Source organism: Callithrix jacchus, chromosome 21, assembly GCF_049354715.1.
Source record: "Callithrix jacchus isolate 240 chromosome 21, calJac240_pri, whole genome shotgun sequence".
Taxonomy (NCBI): domain Eukaryota; kingdom Metazoa; phylum Chordata; class Mammalia; order Primates; family Cebidae; genus Callithrix; species Callithrix jacchus.
The window spans coordinates 48609370-48625969 of NC_133522.1; the positions used below are offsets into that span (position 1 = coordinate 48609370).

The window sequence follows — 16600 nt, forward strand, 5'->3', positions numbered from 1 at the left end:
AGTATTTGCAAGTCTCATGTTAAAAAATATTTAAAAACAGGCAAGAAATACACAAATAATAAAAAGCAAGAGATTAAATCATAACACCAGAGAAAAACCACCTTCACTAAAAGGAAGACCCCAAAACAAGCAGAAAACAAATAACAAAACCTCAGGAGTAAGTTCCGATCAGTAGTGACACTGAAGGGAAACTGACTAAACTCTCCAGAAAAGATACAGCCTGACGAAAAGATTTCAAACAACGAGGGCCGGGCGCAGTGGCTCACGCCTGTAGTCCCAGCACTTTGGGAGGCCGAGGCGGGTGGATCATGAGGGCAAGAGATCGAGACCATCCCGGTCAACATGGTGAAACCCCGTCTCTACTAACAATACAAAAAATTAGCTGGGCATGGTGGCGCGTGCCTGTAATCCCAGCTACTCAGGAGGCTGAGGCAGGAGAATTGCCTGAACCCAGGAGGCGGAGGTTGCGGTGAGCCGAGATCGCGCCATTGCACTCCAGCCTGGGTAACAAGAGCGAAACTCCGTCTCAAAAAAAAAAAAAAGAAAAGATTTTAAAAAATGAAAAGAAACACACACACACACAAACACATAAAGACAAACATGAACAATGAAACATGCCCACAAGAGCTAGAAATCAGCCTTGAAGGGGTAAAGCTAGAGTTATTGGCCTTAAAGAGGAGGCAGAGAAAGAGAACTGAAAAGAAATAAATGGAAAAGATATTCTATGAATATGGAAACCAAAAGAGCAGGAGTAGCTAGCTATAGTTCTATAAAACAATACATTTCAAGACAAAAACTAAAGAAGAGGCAAAGAATGCCATTATATAAATAATAAAGGGGTCAGCTCAGCAAGAGGATATAACAATTGTAAATACATATGCACCCAACACCGGAGCACCCAAATGCATGACGCAGATGTAATGAGAGCTAGAGAGAGATAGACCCCAATACAACAGTAACTGGAGGGTTCGACACCCCACTTTCAGTACTCAACAGATCGTTCAGACAGAAAATCAATAAAAATAATCAGATATAATCTCTGCTATAGACCAGACGGACCTGCCAGTATTTGCAGAACATTTCATTCATCCGCTGCGGCGTACACATTCTTCTCCTCAGCACATGGACGGTCCTCAAGGAGACATCATACATTAGGTCACAACACACGTCTTAAAACATTAAAAAAACTGAAATAATATCAAGCATCGTCTCTGGCCACAATGGAATAAAACCAGAAATCAGGACCAAGAGGAATTCTGAAAACTATACAAACTCATGGCGATTAAACAATATGCTAGAATGGCTTGAACCAGGAGGCAGAGGTTGTAGTGAGCCAAGATCGTGCCACTGCGCTCTAGCCTGGGTGACAGAGCAAGACTCCATCTCAAGAAAAAAAAAAAATTAAAAAACAAAAACAAAAAATATGCTCCTGAGTGACCAGTGGGTCAATGACAAAATTAAGAAGAAAACTGAAAATTTTCTTGTAACAAGTGGTAAGAGAAACACAATATATCAAAACTGTGGGATACAGCAAGAGCAGCACTGAGCAGGAGGTTACAGCCAGAGAGCCTACATTAGGGAAAAAAAGAGGCTGGGTGTGGTGGCTCATGTCTGTAACCCCAGCACTTCGGGAGGCTGAGGCACATGGATCACGAGGTCAGGAGTTTGAGATCAACCTGGCCAACACAGTGAAGCCTGGTCTCTAATACAAACATACAAAAAAGTAGCCAGGCATGGTGGCCAGCACCTAAAATCCCAGCTACTCAGGAAGCTGAGGCAGGAGAATCACTTGAACCCAGGAGGCAGAGGTGTCAGTGAGCCGACCCTGCGTCATTGCGTTCCAGCCCGGGGGATAGTGTGAGACTCTATCTAAAAAAAAAGAAAAAGAAAAAGAAAAAAAAACTTTAATTAAACAATATGACAATGCACTTTAAAGAAATAGAAAGGCAAGAGCAAACCCAACCCTAAATTAGTAGAAAAAATAGAAGTCAGAGAAGAAACAGATGAACTGAAATGAAGAAAACAATACAAAAGATCAATACGATAAAGGTTTTTTTTTTGAAAGCTCTGACAAACTCTAGGCAGACACCTAGCTGGGATTACAGGCACGCGCCATGACACCCGGCTAATCTCTGTACTCTTTGTAGAGACAGGGTTTCACCATGTTGGTCAGGCTGGTCTTGAAATCCTGACCTCGTGATCCGCCCCCTCAGCCTCCCAAAGTGCTGGGATTACAGGTATGAGCCACCACATGTGGCTAAAAGACAGAAACATTTAACATGAAGAATAATCAAACAGGAACAGAGGGTTCCACTAACATGGAAAGAGACATCTGAGCACAGGGCACCTCGTGATCCGCCCCCCTCAGCCTCCCAAAGTGCTGGGATTACAGGTATGAGCCACCACACGCGGCTAAAAGACAGAAACATTTAACATGAAGAATAATCAAACAGGAACAGAGGGTTCCACTAACATGGAAAGAGACATCTGAGCACAGGGCGCTGAGGCCTAGGAGAACCTCCCCGCCAGGACTGAGACAACAGACCTACAAGTGTTGGGTCTGGATCTCGGTGAGAACCTCAGAACCCCACCTTGGCTTCGATGTACTCTGAACTGAGTGGGGCTATGTGCCGGGTGGTGGAGTTCTCGGAGGTGCAGCAGGCCACGGCCAGAAAGACAGGCAGCAGCGCCAGCGAGACTCACCCAGAAGCTCTTGCTGGGGTGGGAGGGAGACAGACTCCCTGGGAGCTGGACAGAGGCAAGGAAACTCAGCAGGAATCCTTCCCACCATGGTGAACCTGATGTCAATAAGCTCCTGGAGGCTGTAACTGAGAGCCCATCCTCACCCTCTATGAGGTTGGCAGGCACACACCACAGAATCCAGGAAAGGCCAGCACGCTGGAACCAGGAGGGCAGGCCCCTCCCTCCTGTGCAGTCCCTGCAGCCCCTCCAGGACATAGCCAAACACTGTGCCAACCTGCAAAGGAGGGTCCAGGGAGGGCCCTGCTCCAGGATCGCACGGCAGGGCTAAGAAGGGTGCGCCAGGCACGGAGAGGCAAGACAGGGACAGCTGGGGACACTGGTCTGGGCCACACACATCTGCATGTGCACAAGCAATCACCCCCACATTGTGAAGCACAAACAGGCCTCGACAGATCTAAACAAAGTGGAGGCAGCAAAGCATATTCTGAGACCACAATGGAATTAAAATCAGAAACAACAAAACCTGGAGAAAAACCCTAAATGTTTAGAAATGAAACTTCCAAATCATCCGGACCGAAGAAACCTCAGGGGAAATCGGAAAGAAAAATGCATCATGTCAGTATACACAGGGTGCAATAACCCCGGACCAAAGAAACCTCAGGAAATCAGAAAGAAAAACACATCATGTCAGTATACACGGGGTGCAATCACCCCGGACCAAATAAATCTCAGGGGAAATCGGAAAGAAAACGTATCATGTCAGTATACACGGGGTGCAATCACCCCGGACCAAATAAATCTCAGGGGAAATCGGAAAGAAAACGAATCATGTCAGTATACACGGGGTCAATAACCCCGGACCAAATAAATCTCAGGGGAAATCGGAAAGAAAACGTATCATGTCAGTATACACAGGGTGCAATAACCCCGGACCAAATAAATCTCAGGGGAAATCGGAAAGAAAACGTATCATGTCAGTATACACGGGGTCAATAACCCCGGACCAAATAAATCTCAGGGGAAATCGGAAAGAAAACGTATCATGTCAGTATACACGGGGTGCAATCACCCCGGACCAAATAAATCTCAGGGGAAATCGGAAAGAAAAACACATCATGTCAGTATACACGGGGTGCAATCACCCCGGACCAAATAAATCTCAGGGGAAATCGGAAAGAAAAACACATCATGTCAGTATACACAGGGTGCAATCACCCCGGACCAAATAAATCTCAGGGGAAATCGGAAAGAAAACGTATCATGTCAGTATACACGGGGTCAATAACCCCGGACCAAATAAATCTCAGGGGAAATCGGAAAGAAAACGTATCATGTCAGTATACACGGGGTGCAATCACCCCGGACCAAATAAATCTCAGGGGAAATCGGAAAGAAAACGCATCATGTCAGTATACACGGGGTCAATAACCCCGGACCAAATAAATCTCAGGGGAAATCGGAAAGAAAAACACATCATGTCAGTATACACAGGGTGCAATCACCCCGGACCAAATAAATCTCAGGGGAAATCGGAAAGAAAACGCATCATGTCAGTATACACGGGGTGAAGGACAAACCGCAGAAAGCTCTCCTTCCCAGAGGTGCCCTCGCGGCTGGCCGGCGGCTGCTGGCTGCTGGCAGGAGGCCTGTGCTCTGCCACAGTGACCTCCATGTAGGCTGCCTCAGTGACCTCGTGACCTTGCGGCAGAGCTCCGCCAGGGTGAGTGATCTAAGACTGGGTGAGCCAATGTTTTGGGAAGGTGGCCTCGGAGAACAAGATCAAGGTGAGGTCTGGATCGTAGGTGGACAGCTTCACTGGCTCCATGTGCCAGTCTGCAGAAACTGGAAGTCTACACCTCTGCACACACCGTGGGCTTTCCAAGGCACCCATGGCCACCACAGCCACAAACACCAGGCGTGAGGATGTGCTGTGTTTTCCACCTTGCAGTATCTTCTAAGCTAAACATATACAACTAAGAGCCAGCAATTCCACGCATAAGTACACGCCCAACAGAAATGCTTACAAATGTTCCAGAAGACAGGTGCTGGCTAGGGATGGTGGCTCAGGCCTGTAATCCCATTGCTTTGGGAAGCCGAGGCAGGAGGACTGCTTGAGAACAGAAGTTCGAGACCAGTCGGGGCAGCAGAGCCAGACCCCATCTCTACAAAAAACTACAAAAATTAGCCAGCGTGGTGGCACACACCTGTAATCCCAGGAGGATTGCTTGAGCCCAGGAGGCTGAGGCTGCAGTGAGCCAAGGTCACACTCCAGCCTGGGTAAGAGAGCAAGACCCTGTCTCTAAACGTAAAAAAACAGAAGACAGGTGCCAGCATGTTCATCACTGCTCCATTCCTAACAGCCAAACTGGACGCTACCCAAATGCCCATCCACAGCGGAACCAAAGCATTGTGGAATTTTCACACAATGGAGTACTTAGCATAGCACTGAGAATGAACAATCCACAACACAGGCAACAAGGTGGATGAGCCTCACAAATAGGGTGGAGCAGAAGCAGCCAGAACAAGAGAAGGGAAACTGAGGTTGGGCCAGCCAGCATGCATGTGGCAGTGCCTAGAAGGGAACATGGGTGTGGGGGCTTCTCGGCAGGTGCTAAGCGTCCTGGTCTCCTGGGCAGTCATACGGTGAATCCCAGTTCTAGCATTTCACATGCACTTTCCAGTTGTACAGTACATGCACTGTTACCTAAATGAAGAGCGAGGGGCCGGGCATGGTGTCTCATGCCTATAATCCCAGCACTCTGGGAGGCCAAGATGGGAGGATTGCTTGAGCCAGAAGATTGAGGCTGCAGTGAGCCAAGATCACACCACCACTGCACCTCAGCCTGGATGATGGAGGAAGACCATCTCCAAAAAAAAGAAAGAAGAAGAAGAAGAAAGTGCTTAGAATTAAACACAAGAGGTTGGGTGCAGTGGTTGACACCTATAATCCCAGCACTTTAGGAGGCCAAGGTGATAGGATCACCTGAAGTCAGGTGTTCGAGACCAGCCTGGCCAACATGGCAAAATGCCCTCTGTACTAAAATTACAAAAATTGGCTGGATGTTGTGGCATGCGCCTGTAATTCCAGCTACTGGGCAGGCAGAGGCAGGAGAATCACTTGAACCTGGGAGGCAGAGGTTACAGTGAGTCGAGATTACGCCACTGTATTCCAGCCTGGGCGACAGAGCAAGACGCTGTCTTAAAAAAAAAAAAAAATTGAATACAACGACCAAATGTTCTTAATCAATTAAAGAGGGAGAACAAAGTCCAAGGAATATCCCAAAAGCAAAATACATAGAAACCAAAAATTAATGGAATAGAACAGTTGAAACTGAAGGGGTGAGATCCTCCCAGATGGCAATCGGGGGAGGCCATGATGTCTCACAGAACAGACCCAGCAGCGAGGCGGTCACAGAGGACAGGAAGACGGTGGGTGCCGCTGTTCTGGGTGAGGGGCAAGAGAGAAAACTGAATACATGCGGAGCTGGGTTCAAGCCAAGTAACTGTAAGAGCTATTTCCGGGGCGACTTCAGGCGGGAGAATAGGAACCAGTCAATCAGTCAATGTCCCAGCAAGAAGGCAGCTGTGCCGTTCCCCAGACAGAAGCAGCCTTTAGCAGAGGGACCAACGCAGGATGCAGAGGAGGGAGCACAGGAAGCCGGCCCCGCGGGGAGGAAGCAGAGCCCCAGAGGAGCCCCGCCGTAGTCATGGACACGTGGCCCTGCGGGGAGGAAGCGGAGCCCCAGAGGAGCCCCGCCGCAGTCGTGGAGACATGGCCCCACAGGGAAGAAGCGGAGCCCCAGAGGAGCCCCGCCGCAGTCGTGGACACGTGGCCCTGCGGGGAGGCCCTTTGCACTCAGTCCCAACACGCCACTCTGTGGCTGGAGCACAAAGCAGAGGGAGATGAGGCGTGGACAGACAGGCCTGGCTGCATCCATCAGTCTACTCACAGATGCTGGGATGTGAATGCCACGGTTTTCATGTCATGAAATATATTTTTTATTTGTTTTCAACCATTTTTAAAATGTAAAAAACCATTCACAGGCCATGTATCAGGCCATGGGTGGGATTCAGCACACGGGCCTGTCTGCGAGCCCCTATCTAAAGTGATGATACGGCCAGACCAACCTCAACTTCTAAAACCAAGACTTTCAAAGCGGACTACGAATGAGAGGGCATCCCTGCGCCAGATGCCCCGGCAGCCTGCAGGTCAGGCTGTTCTAGAGGAGGACGTGGCCCAGCACGGCCCCTCCATTCTGAAACCCCTGATGCCCAGCAGAGGAGGGGGCCTCAGCTCTGCAGACAGCACTGTTTCCAGGTCAATGTTAAAAGGAAAACAAGGCACTTATGAAAAATTGGAAGCATTCCAGCTTTTGAAACACAAAAGGATTCTAAGTCCCCTGCGATACCCCATGTGAAAGTCATCAGCAGCACGCGGCTCTTCTTGGGTGGAGACTTCCGCACTGGAGAGCGTCTGCACAATGAACGACCTGACACACCCAGAAGCCTCTTCCCAGACCACACGGTGCACACCCCACTCACACAGTGCACGCACCCCACTCACACAGTGCACGCACCCCACTCACAGTGCACGCACCCCACTCACACAGTGCACGCACCCCACTCAGTGCACGCACCCCACTCAGTGCACGCACCCCACTCACACAGTGCACGCACCGCATTCACAGTGCACGCACGCCACTCACACAGTGCACGCACCCCACAGAGTGCACGCACCCCTCACAGTGCACACACCGCACTCAGTGCACGCACCCCACTCACACAGTGCACGCACCACACAGTGCACACACCCCACTCACACAGTGCACGCACCCCACTCACAGTGCACACACCGCACTCAGTGCACGCACCCCACTCACAGTGCACACCGCACTCAGCGCACGCACCCCACTCACACAGTGCACGCACCACACACAGTGCACGCACCCCACTCAGTGCACGCACCCCACTCACAATGCACGCACCCCACTCAGTGCACACACCCCACTCACACAGTGCACGCACCCCACTCAGTGCACACACCGCACTCAGTGCACGCACCCCACTCACACAGTGCACGCACCACACACAGTGCACGCACCCCACTCAGTGCACGCACCCCACTCACAATGCATGCACCCCACTCAGTGCACGCACCCCACTCACACAGTGCACGCACCCCACTCACAGTGCACACACCGCACTGTCAGTGCACACACCCCACTCACACAGTGCACGCACCCCACTCAGTGCACGCACCCACTCACAATGCACACACCCCACTCAGTGCACGCACCCCACTCACAGTGCACGCACCCCACTCACAGTGCACGCACCGCACTCAGTGCACGCACCCCACTCACACAGTGCACGCACCCCACTCACACAGTGCACACACCGCACTCAGTCAGTGCACACACCCCACTCAGTGCACGCACCCCACTCACAGTGCACACACCCCACTCAGTGCACACACCCCACTCACACAGTGCACGCACCCCACTCACAGTGCACACACCGCACTCAGTCAGTGCATGCACCCCACTCACACAGTGCACGCACCACACACAGTGCACGCACCCCACTCAGTGCACGCACCCCACTCACACAGTGCACGCACCCCACTCAGTGCACACACCCCACTCACACAGTGCACGCACCCCACTCACAGTGCACACACCGCACTCAGTGCACACACCCCTCACACAGTGCACGCACCCCACTCACAGTGCACACACCGCACTCAGTCAGTGCACACACCCCACTCAGTGCACGCACCCCACTCACAGTGCACACACCCCACTCACACAGTGCACGCACTCCACTCACAGTGCACACACCCCACTCACAGTGCACGCACCCCACTCACAGTGCACACACCCCACTCACACAGTGCACGCACCCCACTCAGTGCACACACCCCACTCACACAGTGCACGCACCCCACTCACAGTGCACACACCGCACTCAGTGCACACACCCCTCACACAGTGCACGCACCCCACTCACAGTGCACACACCGCACTCAGTCAGTGCACACACCCCACTCAGTGCACGCACCCCACTCACAGTGCACACACCCCACTTACACAGTGCACGCACTCCACTCACAGTGCACACACCCCACTCACACAGTGCACGCACCCCACTCACAGTGCACACACCCCACTCACACAGTGCACGCACCCCACTCAGTGCACACACCCCACTCACACAGTGCACGCACCCCACTCACAGTGCACACACCGCACTCAGTGCACACACCCCTCACACAGTGCACGCACCCCACTCACAGTGCACACACCGCACTCAGTCAGTGCACACACCCCACTCAGTGCACGCACCCCACTCACACAGTGCACGCACCCCACTCACAGTGCACACACCCCACTCACACAGTGCACGCACTCCACTCACAGTGCACACACCCCACTCACACAGTGCATGCACCCCACTCACAGTGCACACACCCCACTCACACAGTGCACGCACCCCACTCAGTGCACGCACCCCACTCACAGTGCACGCACCCCACTCACACAGTGCACGCACCCCACTCACACAGTGCACACACCGGATGCTTTGCTGGCCGTGCTCTGCTGCTAAACATTTCTAAGAAGCTGTGAATGTTTATCCTTGCTGATTGGTGACCGAAATTCAGCAGCATCCCTGTGGCTCTGCAGCGTGTGCCAAGGTCAAGTCAAATCATAACGTCCTCAGTCACCTCCCTATAAAACCGGGTGCCAGCCAGGCCCATCCTCAGAATTCCTGAAAGAAGTTCACCATCTGTGCCAGCGCTGCCTGACAGAGCTCCCTGCGACTCTAAAACGCGTTTCTGCACTTCCCACGAGAGCTACTCTCCAGAAACAGCTCCCGAGCACGGGGGTCTGGCTGGGGCTGGGGCTAGGGCTGAATGTTCGTGCTGTTTCAACAGCCTGTGTGGCGAGCAGCTACTGCGGGGCAGCGCATCACCTGGACGCTGAGGCAGCATGAAAACGTCCACTGTGCCAGAAACGCCAGCCCGCAGACGCTCCTAGAGGAAGATGCGCCAGATATGAACAGGGTAGGAGAACAGCAGAACCACACACAGCTGCTGCCACCGCAGGCGTGCACGCTGCCTCCGACCTGAAAACAAAGCACTTCAAGATCTTCCCCTCCACCGGTCTGGCTTCCCTTCAGCCAGAAACGGGGCACAGGCACCGAGCAAGCGCCTGTGCCTGGTGACACAGAATGTTCTTTCTGGAGCCCAGGGGACAGTCCCATCCTCTGAGCTGATCGCAGCTGACGTCACCTTTTTTTTCTTGAAGGGAGACACCAAGATGCAGGGGAACAAGTGAAAACGCTTTTCCTGACTCGAGGTGAGAGGCCCCACCGACTGCGACGCTCAGCAACTCAAGGCCGTCTCCCCCGGCCTCATCTTCTTGGCCTGCCCGTTGGGCCCAGGCGGGGGACTCTGGCGCCTCTTCTTCTCCAGCTGCTGCTGCAGCCTCTCCTCTTTCTTTCTCAGGTAGGAGGTCATATTGTCGAAGGTGGCCTTGTAGAGACTGCTGAAGCTGGCGTCCACGCTGGCAGAGCCTGTGATGGGGGAACAGGGACAGGTGCTGGGTGGGGCAGGAGCATGGGACTCGGCCACAGCAGAGCCCCTGCTGCAGGGAGTTACCTTGTGACACCCAGAGTCCTTGGTGGACCGTGGAGGGCGCCTTCTGGGATGGCTCCCCACAGTACCCACCTCCTGGGACCCACACCCTGGCTAGGCCAGAGGGCTGCCTCCTAACAGACGGGGCAAAGACGAAGGAGTGTAACAGAAACCAGGGCACCAAAGCTGGGCCTCCACCCCGCCAGCACTCTCTGCTCACGCGTGGGGAGAAAGTCACTGCTGTGCCATGACACCACGAGCCACACTGTGGAGGGGCCCACATGGCAGGGGACCAGGAGCAGTGGCCTCTGGCCCCATCCTGCTGGTAACCTGGAATGAACGGGGTTGGGCCCCGCTGGGTGAAGCTGAGGTGGCCGCCTGCAGAGACACAGCTCAGGAGTCCGGACCCCTGACCCACAGCAACAGTGAGACGCTAAGTGTGGGGGCCTGCTGGCATCAAGTGTGGGAGAGCATGTTCCGCAGCCACAGGGAATGGGCATAGATTCCATTTATTTATCTAAGTGCCAAGGCTTGGGGGCAATGACTGACCACAGGCACACGGAGACGGCCTCAGCCCAGCCAGGAAACCACAGGTGCGGTCACCCACACACCAGGGACCGCCTCCAGCGATCTGCTGCTTGTGGGACACTGTGCAACAGCCCTCCCCGCGTCCCTCTCCCCACAAGGACCCCAAGTCTGTACCAAGAACAGGCTGCTCTATCTACAAACATCTCAGGAGAGTAAGGCCAGGCTTCAGCCTGAGCCTGCTGTGCAAGGTGACGCTCAACAGGTCCATGCTGGCCATGGGCACTGCCACCTGCAGTCCCTGACACAGCCAGTGACCAGCCCACTCTGGAGGCGTCCTGAAGCAGATCCCAACCGCACTGGGCACCCAGCCCTGCCCGTCTCAACCCTCAACGTCCCAAGCAAAGCAGGAAGGAGAGAAGAGCAGAGCCAGCGCCATCCCTCGGGAAACTTGGCAGCACTCAGGCCACCGGCCGCGGAAACTCCTCTGACCTGAGTTTGAATCCCTCCAGAGCTCCAAGGAACCTCCGTGCTGACCGGAGGGGGCTCTGGCTTTGCAAGGCTTCCTCAGAGGAGCAACTTCTGAACATGAATGAGGCACCTGGATTCCACGCGGGGCTAACCCACCCTGCAGACACCATCGCCTCCGAGACTGCTCGGTGTTGGCGCAGTGGCGCCCCCAGAAGGTAGAGTGGAACTGCTCCTCCAGCGTCCTCCCGCAGCCAGCTGCTCTCCTTCCTGCAGCCGCAACCAACGAATTGCTGACCAGATTCCCTCCCCTGAGCTGAGTGTTCCCGTCAGGACAGTGACCATCCTGCCCGTTCAGCCTCCTGAAGACCCCCGGGGCCTCTGGCTAGCCCCCACAAGACCTCCTAGTGGGGATCTGCATTGGCTGCCGAATGCAGAGTGGGATCAATTCCCTCGATACCATGGACCAGGCCTGAGGCAGCACAGCGCCCACTCCTTCTGGGAGCCACCAGGTGCCAGCCCTGCCCTGGGGACCCCCAGTACTCAACTCTGAAGGCAGGTGGGGAGCGGGGGATGCTGCTCAGATCCTGAGCCCCCACTTCCTGCGTAGCTCTTGGCAGCCTGACTCTCTTGGGGGGTCCTTCACTGCTGTGCGCCACCCTCCTCCTGCCCCACCCCACCTTCTGATGAGGGCACATGCTTACCCTTCCCCTCTTTACCCGCACACCAGATCCCTCAGGCGCGCGGCAGTGTGTGATCTTTCTCTGGGGGCTGTGCTGGGCATGACCCCCAAGGGCAGCCTGTGCCCATGCGCTCACCTTCCATCATGGCCCAGTTCCTATGAAGAACAGCAGAGACTTTCCTTAACACGGCGCTCTCAGGGACAGACTGCAGACAACAAGCAGGAAGCCTTCATTAGATAGAGGCCGGCCTGAAAACCCAGCACCAGGACGCAACACGCACTGGCCAGAGAGGCCTGCGGGGGGAGGCCCCCTCCTGGTGCCTGGTGACCCCCGTCCGCCTTCCATGGAGACCTAGGGAGGCAGCACCCCCAGCTTGCCCATGACGCCAGGGCGAGCCCTTCACATGCAGTCATCAGCCTCAGGGGCCCTGCAGGTGCCACAGGCACCCACTAGGGACATCATGTGGCCGCCACCTCTCAGGTAAAAAGAACTAGATGGCTTAAAAGTGCTTCCAAAGTGCTCAGTTGAACTTTGGTAAATTGGTATCTACTCCACTCAACTCCAGAGCAACCTCGTGAGATGCAAGGCAGCCAGGGGCATCACTCCCATGTTACCAGGAGCGACGTGGAGAAAGGACAGGGCTCACCCCGTCCCCCAGCAAGGAAATCGCTCAGCCCAGGGTTCTGTGTCCTGAGGGGCAGTGGGTGGAGGAAGGGAGCCGGGCTCTCCCTACCGCGACCTCCAGAGAAGCAGCTCAGCCCGCTGCCCTCGCCCCTTCCTCTGCCGGGGATCCACGTGCTCCCAAGTGCTCCACCAGTGCCCCAGGCCCGAGGCTGTGCTAACCCAGCTCGCAAGTGTTAGTCCCACACACCCCAGCCACACACTCCCCCCAAAAAGGAACTGCTACAGACATCACCATGCGGGACAAGCGGCCACGCCGGCCAGGCACCCGGCTCCCTTCACCCACGGTGGAAGCCCCACCCACTGCCCCTCAGGACACAGACCCTGGGCCCCAAAGTGGCTGAGTTGAAAGAGGCTCATGTGAGGACACAAAAACCACAGCTGCCAGCCCCCACCCACAGGCTTATGGGACAGCAGGGCCTGGGCCATCAGGGAGGTGCCAAGTCTTACCTGCCACTGGCCGCCCACAGGTCTGCAGAGCACCAGGGGGGCCTCCCGGCAGTTCTGAAGCACCCACAGTCCCTGGGTCTCCTCAAAAGCCACGTCCCACACTTGGTGCTGGAACGCCAACTGCTGCCTGTCCACCAGCTGCTGTCTGCCGGCATCCACCCGGAAGATGTAGACCACAGGAGTGCTTGCCACGAACAGAGAGCACGGTGACTGGGACTGCAGGCCCACGGCGCCACTCTGCAGCCAGCACCCCAGACAGCGCAGCCCTCGCCGGCGCCACCTCAGGAGAGGCTGCCCCGAGAGCCCCAGCTGCGCCTCTGCCGAGTGCTGGAGCCAGGGAAGCCACGGGGGGATGCGGGCTTGGTTTAAGTGCTAAGCTCTGGGGTAGTTCATGGCACAGCAGCAGACAACCAGGATGGGACAGGCGGGCAGGGCAGGAGGGCACAGGCCAGCTGGTGCGGCAGATGGGACACAGGCCCTGGGCTCAGGTACAGCTCTCCTCTCACACAAGAACGAGCTAAGAGACCTCCCCAGATTGTCATGAGGACAAGATGAAAAGTGCCAAAAGCACCAAAACTAATACCTTTCCTGACCCAGAAGCCGCTCGGGAACAGCTGCGGAACTGCACCCCACCCTGAAACGTGCCTCGTCAGCACTGCCAAGCCCAGGGGGTCCCAGCCAACCAGCCCCGAGCAGGGAGTGAGGTGAGTGAGGCGAGTGAGGCGAGCGATGCCCCCATGACCAAGCCCGGGGAGAGTCCAACCTCTCAGAACGCCAGGCAGGGCCGCTGGTGCCCCTAACGCCAGGGGAGTTCGACGTCAGGTTGAAGGGCACTGGCTGAGAGGAGCCCCCACCCTCACGCAGCAGCAGTCATCAAAAGTGACGTTCTCAGAGGGAGCTTCGGGGCCACCACCACCGCCCAGGACCTCTTCATTGAGGACGAGCGCCAGTGGCCAACCCGCTAACTCTCCCCCTGCAGGTCTGCAGAACCAGAGGCCATGGACATGCCACCACAGCTTACCTGTCGCACAGGAGCGCCACGCAGTTCTCCTGGCACCAGAATGCAATCCTGGACGCGGCCAGCCTCTGAAAGGAGAAGCAGCCCGTTAACTTTACGCCACCTGCAGGGGCTGACGCTGGGCATGCTGATCCAACAAGAGCGAAACTGAAGGATGCACAGAGCCCCCACATACCCAGGAGGGAAAGAGGAAACAGTACAAGAACATTCTGGAATCAGTGGGGAAACAAGGGTAGCCGATTCCCTATTTCTCAAGTGAGCGGACATGCCCAGGCAGATGACGAAAGCCCCCCAGTGACTCTGGGGCTCCCTGAAGGGCCTGCAGAGAGTTTAAGTCCTAAGCTCTGGGGCAGCAATAGATTAACCAGCACAGTGCAGGTGGGCAGGGCAGGACGTGGCTTTCAAGGAGACCCAGGGGCTGTGGGTGCTCCAGGAGTGCCGGGAAGCCCTCTGGTGCTCTGCAGGCCAGTGAGCAGCCAGTGGCAGGTGAGACTCAACAGCCTCCAAAGCCAACAAAATGGGTCAGTGAGGAGAGGAGGGAGCAGAGAACACGGGGGCAAGAAAGGGACAGCAGCTATACACACCACTGCCCTGTGAGCCCCACACTTCCTGGCAGAGGAAATGCTACGAATGAAGAGGCTGGGCATGCCCAGTGGCTCACACCTGTAATCCCAGCCCTTCGGGAGGCCAAGGCAGGTGGATCACCTCAGGTTTGGAGTTTGAGACCAGCCTGGCAAACATGGCAAAACCCCATCTTTACAAAAATCAGCCAGGCGTGGTGGCACATGCCTGTAATCCCAGCTACTCAGGAGCCTGAGGCAGAAGAATGACATGTACCCGGGAGGCGGAGGTGGCAGTGAGTCGAGAGAGCACCACTGTACTCCAGCCTGGGCAAAGGTGAGACTCCATCTCAAAAAACAAAATTGTTTTTTAATGAAGGAAGCCAGGCACAGTGGCTTACCCCTGTAATCCCAATATTTTGGGAGGCTGAGGCGGGCAGATCACCTGAGGTCAGGAGTTTGAGACCATCCTGGTCAACATGGTGAAACCCTGTCTCTACTAAAAATATAAAATTAGCTGGGTGTGGTGGCACGCGCCTGTAGTCCCAGCTACTCAGGACGCTGAGGCAGGAGAATCGCTTGAACCTGGAAGGTGGAGTTTGCGGTGAGCTGAGATCACGCCACTACACTCCAGCCTGGGCAACAAGAGTGAAACTCCTTCTCAAAAGAAAAAAAAAATGAAGGAAACTTCCAGGAACCCAAGTCACGTGACCATGGAGGAAAAGGCCTGATCCTGTCTCACACAGCCACCTGGCAGGGGGCAGAGGCCACACCACACAAGTTCTCTAAGAAACGAAACAGACCCATGGGGAAACTTGACCAAGGCTGGGGCATTCAGGGTGTCATGAGATGGCTCCAAGCCAGCCGGACGACGCTGGAATGGGCCCAGCCCCACCCTGCCCCACCTGGCCGGCAGACCCACAGAGGTGCGTGCTCAAGCACCTGCATTCCTTCCACTTCAGAGCAGGATTAGAGGCCTTCCTGTACGTCCACTGTCTGCAGGCAACAGTGAGACAGATATTTCCCACTGACATGACAAGACACCTTCAGAATTTGAAATACAAGATTTCCCTCCCACAGGAAGAAGTCTGGCATTGAGGGCAAATGTTTCCAACAGTGAAGTGACTTTTTCACTCAAGCCAAGCGACTACAGGTACCTACACACACCTACACACAGCCAACAGGAGTGAACAGAAGCAGCTACCTGGGGGGCCTGGGGGTCCACCGGCTCCTGCAGACTGGCCAGGTGACAGCAGTGCAGCTGGCGGCCGCTCCTGTACTCCCAGAGCCTCAGGGTGCCGTCCTGCACACACCAAACACACAGGTTAGCACACGGTCGTGGGGCTGCTCTCGGGTAATGTGACAGAGAGGACAGCGGGGTGTGCTCGGGGGTCCACCCCAGTGACAGCCATGCTGCCGGACCTCGGTTATTAAAGGCTCTCTGCTCTGACTGCGTAAAGAGCTCATGCAAATCATCAAGGAAAACAGTGGGGACAGGAAGGTAACTGATTCCCTGTTTCTCCGGTGCCGACATGCCCAGGCAGATGACAAGGGCAATGAGGCAGATCCCAGGGAAACGAGCCAAGGACACAGGCGGCCAGGCTGTCACATGCCAGGAGGCCAGACTACACCTGCTGTGCCTGGGCCAGGCAGACGCTTCAGCCATCATGCATTCTCACCGGGAGACACATGTGAGCTCACGAGCACGTGGCCATGTCCACCTCACTAAGAATGAGAGAAGGACATGGTCATCGGCAACCGTCCCATGACCACCAGTTCAAGCCTTCAGGAAGGCAACGCACAAACCAAGAGGCTCCACGCTCTAAAATCATCATAAATGGAAAAAGGGATTCTTTTTTATTGGTTTTATCTGTTG

General features: G+C 55.2%; 1 protein-coding gene across 11 annotated transcripts in view; it reads right to left on the minus strand.

Moving 5' to 3' along the window:
* Nucleotides 1–6678: 6678 nt before the first annotated feature.
* WDR4 (WDR4 tRNA N7-guanosine methyltransferase non-catalytic subunit) overlaps nt 6679–16600 on the minus strand; it is a 31058-nt gene continuing 21136 nt past the window's right edge. For 5 of the 11 annotated variants that reach the window (XM_078358801.1, XM_078358799.1, XM_035282872.3 and 2 more), the window contains 5 exons: nt 15929–16027; nt 14168–14232; nt 13147–13330; nt 12151–12220; nt 6679–10278 (listed from right to left, as the gene is read on the minus strand). In XM_078358801.1, coding sequence (XP_078214927.1) covers nt 10088–10278; nt 12151–12220; nt 13147–13330; nt 14168–14232; nt 15929–16027 — 609 coding nt within the window. In that variant the 3' untranslated portion in view covers nt 6679–10087. Of the gene's footprint in view, nt 10279–12036; nt 12221–13146; nt 13331–14167; nt 14233–15928; nt 16028–16600 lie in introns of all 11 variants that reach the window. The other 6 variants (XM_078358802.1, XM_054248931.2, XM_078358800.1 and 3 more) reach the window with 4 other exon arrangements.